Genomic DNA, 8,441 nt, shown 5'->3' on the forward strand with positions numbered 1-8,441 from the left:
TAGTCTATAGTCTAGTCTATAGTCTAGTCTAGTCTAGTCTATGTCTAGTCTATAGTCTAGTCTATAGTCTAGTCTATAGTCTAGTCTATAGTCTAGTCTATAGTTCTAGTCTATAGTCTAGTCTATAGTCTAGTCTATAGTCTAGTCTATAGTCTAGTCTATAGTCTAGTCTATAGTCTAGTCTATAGTCTAGTCTATAGTCTAGTCTATAGTCTAGTCTATAGTCTAGTCCTATAGTCTATAGTCTAGTCTATAGTCTAGTCTATAGTCTAGTCTATAGTCTAGTCTATAGTCTAGTCTGTAGTCTAGTCTATAGTCTAGTCTATAGTCTAGTCTATAGTCTAGTCTATAGTCTAGTCTATAGTCTAGTCTATAGTCTAGTCTATAGTCTAGTCTATAGTCTAGTCTATAGTCTAGTCTATAGTCTAGTCTATAGTATAGTCTATAGTCTAGTCTATAGTCTAGTCTATAGTCTAGTCTATAGTCTAGTCTATAGTCTAGTCTATAGTCTAGTCTATAGTCTAGTCTATAGTCTAGTCTATAGTCTAGTCTATAGTCTAGTCTATAGTCTAGTCTATAGTCTAGTCTATAGTCTAGTCTATAGTCTAGTCTATAGTCTAGTCTATAGTCTAGTCTATAGTCTAGTCTATAGTCTAGTCTATAGTCTAGTCTACAGTCTAGTCTATAGTCTAGTCTATAGTCTAGTCTATAGTCTAGTCTATAGTCTAGTCTATAGTCTAGTCTATAGTCTAGTCTATAGTCTAGTCTAGTCTAGTCTAGTCTAGTCTATAGTCTAGTCTATAGTCTAGTCTATAGTCTAGTCTATAGTCTAGTCTATAGTCTAGTCTATAGTCCAGTCTATAGTCTAGTCTATAGTCCAGTCTATAGTCTAGTCTATAGTCTAGTCTATAGTCTAGTCTATAGTCCAGTCTCTAGTCTAGTCTATAGTCTAGTCTATAGTCCAGTCTCTAGTCTAGTCTATAGTCTAGTATATAGCCTAGTTTATAGTCTAGTCTATAGTTTAGTCTATAGTCAAGTCTATAGTCTAGTCTATGGTTTAGTCTGTAGTCAAGTCTATAGGCTAGTCTATGGTCTAGTCTATAGTCTAGTTTATAGTTTAGTCTATAGTCTAGTCTATAGTCTTGTCTCTAGTGTAGTCTAGAGTCTAGACTAGTCTAGAATATAGTCTACTCTATAGTCTAGTCTATTGTCTAGTGTGTCTATAGTCTAGCGGAAAATTTGTTTAGTTCTTTAGAACTTAAAAAAGTACTATTTTAATTCTAATTTAGTACTATTTTAAAATTTAAATTATCCATGCCTGTTAGAAATTTTGTTTATGGAACATTTGGCAAATGACAAGTAAGATTTGTATGCAAGACAGTTTTGATAAAGAAATTTATATAGACAAGATCATTTTCTATAGAAATATGTCTACACAAAGCAATTTTCTATAGAAAGTTGTCTATAAGATACGAAACTTATCTAAAGTAATTTGTTTAACAAGAAAATTTTCTATAGAAAGTAATCAAGACAAGACAATTTTCTATAGAAGTTTGTCTAGATCAGACCATTTTCTATAGAAAATTGTCTAGACAAAACAGTTTTCTATAAAAATTTGTCTAGATCAGACCAATTTCTCTAGACAAAACTAATCTGTATTTTGAATTGAATTTAAGGTTGTAGATTATTTTGGTTTAAAAGTTTTATTATATTTTGAAAAAAATGGTTTAGATAAGTTTTACATTAATTAATTACTTAATCTACAAATATACCACATATTACTTGAGCTTTTGGCACACAACGCAGCTTAATCCAGTCAAAAGCGAAACCAAGGCGGCAACGTTTAAGTTTTAAAATACCCTTAGCACACTCGTAATAGTCGATACAGTTAAGTGGATAAGGTATATTATTGGTCTGCCAAGGAAAACAAAATATATGTATATCATCTACGTCGTCTGTTAAATGCTCGTCTGCTACTTCCAGTTCACTTGAGATCTTGGGCACATTGAAAGCAACTAGGATCAACAAAGGCAAAGTTAAAATTTTTATATTCATATCTGAATTTTGTAATTGTTTTCTTTTTAAATATTTATCAAGAACTAAATAAATTAAGAGTTTGTTTTCATATTTATATAGCCTTTTAAAAAAAATCACCAAATTAAGTTTTTCTGAAATCATGTTACAAATTTTAAATTGTTGTCTATTAACAAGTATTTTATCAAAACAATTATTAATTAAAATTTATTTACGTCTTGAAAATTAAATTATTTTTATTACAAAAAAATGTAAATTGTTTTAATCATAAGAAACATGCAAGTTTCCCCTGATTTGATTTCATTAAGGCAACTTTTCCATAATTATTATTGCTCTTTTTTCATTAAGAAGAATTGGCAACTTGGTTAGGCAACTATTTCTTAACGAAAGTTGCTCTATTTCCTCTATTTTAACTTTTCACCCAGGAAAGCTGCTCTCTTTAAGACAACTTTTTCTAGAAAAGTTTTTCGTATGAAAAGTAACTCTTTTCTAGGCAACTTTTCATAGAGAAAAGTTGTTACTGTCTATTAAGAAACAGTTGCTCTCTTTAAGACAACTTAAGGAGAAAACATAACTTTTACTCTATAGAAAATAAACCTGTCTACAGAAACTCTGTAAAAAATTCTTTTGTCTAGAATACAGCAACTTTTCTTTAGGAGAATTTGTCTAAAATAGAGTAACTTTCTTTAAGGAAACCTTGTCTGAACAGTTATTTCGATGAGAGCAACTAAGCTTAAGAAAAAGTTGTCCGAAAATGACAAACTTTCCTCAAGATAAATTTACTTTCGTATAGGAAAGTATTTCTAAAGAAAAGTTGTTCTATTCTAGACAACTTTTTCTTGGGGAAAGTTGTTATTTTCTAGACAACCTTTCCTTAAAGAAAGTTACTCTCTTTGTCATAACTTTTCCTTAAGGAAAGTTGCTTTATTCTAGACAACTTGTTCCTTAAGGAAAGTTGCTCTATTCTAGTTAACTTTTCCTTAAGCAAAGTTGCTTTATTCTAGACAACTTTTCCTTAAAGAAAGTTGCTCTATTCTAGACAACTTTTCCTTAAAGAAACTTATTCTCTAATCTAGACAACTTTGTCTTGTCTAGAAAAATTTTGTCTACAACACAATTTTCTATATAAAATTGGCTAGAGAAGACAAAAGTTGTCTAGATTAGAGCAACTTTCCTTAAGGAAAAGTTCTCAAGAGTAAGGAAAAGTTGTCTACAATAGAGCAACTCCCGTTTAGCAACTTTTCTTAGGAAAAAGTTGTCTCGATGAGAGCAACCTAGAGGGGACATTCCTTAAGAAAAAGTTATCTGGAATCGAGCATCTCTCGTTAAGAAACAGTTGCCTAGCCAAGATGTCAATTCTTCTTGATGAATAGAGAGCAATATTCATTAAGGAAAATTTGTCTTAAGAAAAAAAATAACACAGGCCAACAAAAGGTAATCAAAGGCAAACTAAAGGATTGAACTGTGCTGAGTGCGAAGTTGGCTTTAGAATTTCACAATCATATCAGGTTTTTGAGATATCATGTCCTAAAATTTCAAAAAACCCCGTTTTGGGCCACATTTACAACCGAGCGAAGACACCCTTATTTATAAAGTTTGTTATGTTATCTGAAAGTCCAATCGGTCGACATTTAACTAAAGGTTTAACCTCTGTTATATCTTCTTCCCTCTTAAAGATATCTTAATCTAAAGTTTAAAACAACTATAAATTTAAAAAAAAATCAATTTAGCCTTTTTCTTTAGAAATTTGTCTACACAAGACAGAAACTTTCTGAAATTTATTTATTGTATTTTTTTTTAAGTTATTTCTTGCAACAAAATTATTAAGATAAAGAAATAAGATAGAGCAAAAAAAATAATATTACAATAATTAAACAATTAAATTGTTACTCCATAAATGTAGCACATATTGCTTCAGCTTTTGGTACACAAAGCCGCTTAACCCAGTCAAAAGCGAGACCAACGGGGCAACGTTTAAGTTTTAAAACACCATTAATACACTCATAATAGTTGAAACAATTAAAAGGATAAGGGATATCATAAGTCTCCGAAGGAAAACAAAATTGATGTCTCTTATTTGCGGCTTCCTTGTTTCCTCCTTCCAGTTCACTTGAGATCTGGGGCACGTTGAAAGCAACTAGGATCAACAAAGGTAAAGTAAAAATTTTGAAATTCATATCGGAATTTTGTAATTGTTTTCTTTTTAAATATTTATCAAGAACTAAATAAATCGGGAGTTGTTTTCATATTTATATAGCCGTTAAAGAAAAATCTGCAAAAAATTAAGGTTTTCTGAATCATGTTACAAATTTTAAATTCATTTTTTTTGTTAACAAATATTTTATCAATGTTTTCAAATATTCTTTTACGACTTTATTAAATACATATGTATGTACTTATAAGTTGCAAGAAATTATTAATTAAAAAATATTTACTTCTAGAAAATTTAATAATTTTTTCAACAAAAATTAAAATTGTTAATCTATATATAAAAAATATTAACGTTACTGACTGACTGATTGACTGATTCATCATCGCACAGCCTAAACGGTTGAAGCTGAGGTTGGTCTCCAACCAAATAGATCCACTAAGACGGGATTTTTGAAAATTCGAATCTTTAGGGGGTAAAAACGGGTAAATTTGGTAAGATTATATCTCCTAAACTACAATAACAGTTTAATAATAGGACAGGTGTCTGGTACTTTTTTCAAATTTGGCCCCTTTTGAACATTCAACAAATATTTTTGACTCTTTCATAACTTAACGAAAAAAAATAAAAATTGGAATTTAGTACTTTTTGAATATTTGGACGTTTAAGGGTTAAAAATTGTACTTATTTTTGGTACTTCTTGAGTTTTCTATGATATTATCGAAATATGAAATTAATAATAAAGGGATTCTTCGGTACTTTTTCGTTCTACATATGGAGGGTACTTTTTAAAGTTTCTTTAAAATTAAACCTAGAAAAATGAAATTAAACATGTAGAGCCCGGAGTAAATGAGAATCTATAAAGGGGACTTTTTTGTACTTTTCGTCCTTTGACTGGTACTTTTTTAGTTTTCTATTAAATTGAACTTATTGGTACTTTATCGTACTTCGACTGGTAATTTTTTGAGTTTGAACCTAGAAGCATGAAATTAAGCATGTAGAGCCCGGATTAAGTGAGAACCTATAAAAGGGGACTTTTTGGTACTTTTTCGTTTTTCAAAAGGTACTTTTTGAATTTTTGTATAATATTGAACCTAGAAACGTGAAATTAAGCAAATGGAGTCCGTTTTAAGTGAGAACCTATAAAAGGGGATTTTTTTGTACTTTTTCGTTCTACAAAAGGTGCTTTTTGAATTTTCTATAATATTGAACCTAGAAACATAAAATTAAATATGTATAGCCCGGATTAAGTGTGAACCTATAAAAGGGGACTTTTTAGTACCTTTACGTTCTTCAAAAGGTACTTTTTGAATTTTTGTATAATATTGAACCTAGAAACATAAAATTAAATATGTATAGCACGGATTAAGTGTGAACCCATAAAAGAGGTCTTTTTGGTACCTTTCCGTTCATCGACAGATAGTTTTTGAAATTTCTATAATATTGAACCTAGAAACATGTTATTAAGTATGTTGAGCCCGGATTAAGTGACAACCCATAAAAGGGGACTTTTTGGTACTTTTTCGTTCTTCAAAAGGTACTTTTTGAAAGTTCTATAATATTGAACCTAGAAACATGAAATTATGTATGTAGAGCCCGGATTATGTGAGAACCTATAAAAGAGAATTTGTTGGTACTTTTTCGTTCTTCAAAAGGTACTTTCTGAATTTTTTATAATATTGAACCTAGAAACATGAAATTAAACACGTAGAGTGCGGAGTAATTGAGCACATATATAAAAGAGGTCTTTTTGGTACTTTTTCGTTCTTCAAAAGATACTTTTTGAGTTTTCTATAATATTGAACCTAGAAATATGAAACTATGCACGTAGAGCCCGGAGTAAGTGAGAACATTTTCATATTTCAGATATTATACATTTACAATAATAATATTTATTTTATTTCATTACGATCAGGGTAGCGAAGCACACTGGGTATAGCTAGTGTTTTCTTAATCATGAAATACACGCACAAATGCATTCTGAATTGTTTTCATTAAGATGACTGTTACTTAATGAATATTACTCACCTTTCATTTAGAATAATTGACAATTTTCTCTTTCCTAGGCAAGTGTTTTTAACGACAGTTACAACTTTTCCTTAAGAAATGTTACCCTCAACTATGTTCCTCTTTTCAGGACAACTTTTGTCAAGAATAATGATACTTTTCTTAAGAAAAAGTCTCCTAGAAGGGAGTAACTTTCCTTAAGGAAAAGTTGTCTTGATGAGAGCAACCTAGAGGGGACATTCCTTAAGGAAAAGTTATCTGGAATCGAGCATCTCTCGTTAAGAAACAGTTGCCTAGCCAAGATGCCAATTCTTCTTGATGAAAAGTGAGCAATGTTTATTAAGGAAAAGCTGTCTTAAAGAATACAATTCAAAATGAAATTGCATGTATCCAATGATTAAGAAAACATTAACATTTGTAATTTTTTGGAAAAAAAATAACACAGGCCAACAAATTTGACAAAACACAGGCCAACAAAATCCCACAGACCAAGGTATACTTTTCTAAAGGATTGAGCTGTGCTGAATGCGAAGTTGGCTTTAGAATTTTTCAATTACATCAGGTTTTCGAGATATCATGTCCTAAAGTTTGAGGCGTTACAACCGCGCGAATAAACTTTTATTTATAAAGTTTGTTATGTCACCTGAAAGTCCAATCTGTCGACTTTTAACTAAAGGTTTAACCTCTGTTATATCTTCTTGCCTCTTCGAGATATCTTAATCTAAAGTTTAAAATAACTATAAATTCCAAAAAAAATCAATATAGCTTTTTTCTATAGAATCTGTCTACACAAGACAGAAACTTTCTGAAATTTATTTATTGTATTTTTTAAGTTATTTCTTGTAACAAAATTATTAAAATAAAGAAATAATATAGGGCAAAAATTATGAATAGTATATAATATTATAATAATTAAATAATTAATTTAATTGCTTATCCATAAATGTAGCACATATTGCTTCAGCTTTTTTCACACAATCCAGCTTAATCCAGTCAAAAGCGAAACCAACGGGGCAAAGTTTTATCTTTAAAACACCATTAATACACTCATAATAGTTCAAACAATTAAATGGATAGGGAATATTATAAGTCTGCGAAGGAAAACAAAATTGATGTCTCAGATTTGCGGCTTCCTTGTTTTCTCCTTGAAGTTCACTTGAGATCTGGTGCACGTTGAAAGCAACAAGAATCAACAAAGGCATAGTAAAAATTTTGAAATTCATGTCTGAATTTTGTAATTGTTTTCTTTTTAAATATTTATCAAGAACTAAATAAATCGGGAGTTGTTTTCATATTATATAGCCGTTAAAGAAAAATCTGCTAATTGAGGTTTTCTGAAATCATGTTACAAATTTTAAATTGATTTTTGTCAACAAGTATTTTATCAATATTTTTATCAATGTTTTCAAATATTCTTTTACGACTTTATTAAATAAATTCTAGAAAATTTAATTATATTTTTTTTTTTTACCAAAAATAAAAACTGTAAATGTTTTCCTAATCATTAGATATGTGCAATTGCATTCTGAATTGTTTTCATTAAGATGCCTGTTACTTAATAAATATTGCTCACTGTTCATTAAGAATAATTGGCAACTTTCTCTATTCCAGACAACTGTTTCTTAACGAGATTTACAACTTTTCCTTAAGGAATGTTATCCCCAACTAGACAACTTTTCCCTAAGGAACATTGCTTTATTCTAGACAACCTTTTCTTAATGAGAGTTGCTCTATTATAGACAACTTTTCTTTAAGAAATTTACTCCCTTCTAGCAGAACTTGACAACTTTTTCTTCTAAAAAAGTTTTTCTAAAGAAAAGTTAAGAAAAACTTTTCTTTTTAATATAGAAAAGTGTCTTTTAAACAAAATTTTTCTAGACGAGACAAAAGTTGTTTAGTTTAGACAGCAATTTTCTTTAAGGAAAAGTTGTTTAGAAGAGAATAGGGTTCTATAGTTGAAACGAAAAGTCGACTTTTTTCATTTAGTTAAAAGTCGACTTTTCGACTTTTTGCATTTATGAAAAGTCGATTTTTCGACTTTTTTCATTTAATTAAAAGTCGACTTCTAGACTTTTCGACTATAAGTATTTTATAAATAGTCGACTTTTTCCGACTTTTTGACTTTTTCGACTTTTTCCGACTTTTTTCGACTTTTTCCGACTTTTCGATTTTTTTCGACTTTTTGACTATTTCCGACTTCTTTCGAATTTTTTCGACTATTTTTTTATTTTTTCGAGTTTTTTCCGACTAT

At 29.7% G+C, this 8,441-nt stretch overlaps 1 protein-coding gene across 1 annotated transcript; it reads right to left on the minus strand.

The window, feature by feature from the left end:
- Positions 1 to 7,073: 7,073 nt before the first annotated feature.
- Positions 7,074 to 7,433, minus strand: LOC119604325. Its single transcript, XM_037956889.1, has one exon. It carries the CDS (start codon positions 7,411 to 7,413, stop codon positions 7,111 to 7,113), a length of 303 nt encoding a protein of 100 aa, XP_037812817.1. The 5' UTR covers positions 7,414 to 7,433; the 3' UTR covers positions 7,074 to 7,110.
- Between the last annotated feature and the right edge of the window lie 1,008 nt (positions 7,434 to 8,441).

This window comes from Lucilia sericata, unplaced genomic scaffold, assembly GCF_015586225.1.
Source record: "Lucilia sericata isolate MDLA Ls3-8-SP2 unplaced genomic scaffold, ASM1558622v1 Contig000382F_arrow, whole genome shotgun sequence".
NCBI lineage: Eukaryota > Metazoa > Arthropoda > Insecta > Diptera > Calliphoridae > Lucilia > Lucilia sericata.

Coding starts and splice junctions, on each gene's coding strand:
- LOC119604325 (XM_037956889.1), bottom strand. CDS start 7,413: ATGAATTTCAAAATTTTTACTATGCCTTTGTTGATTCTTGTTGCTTTC.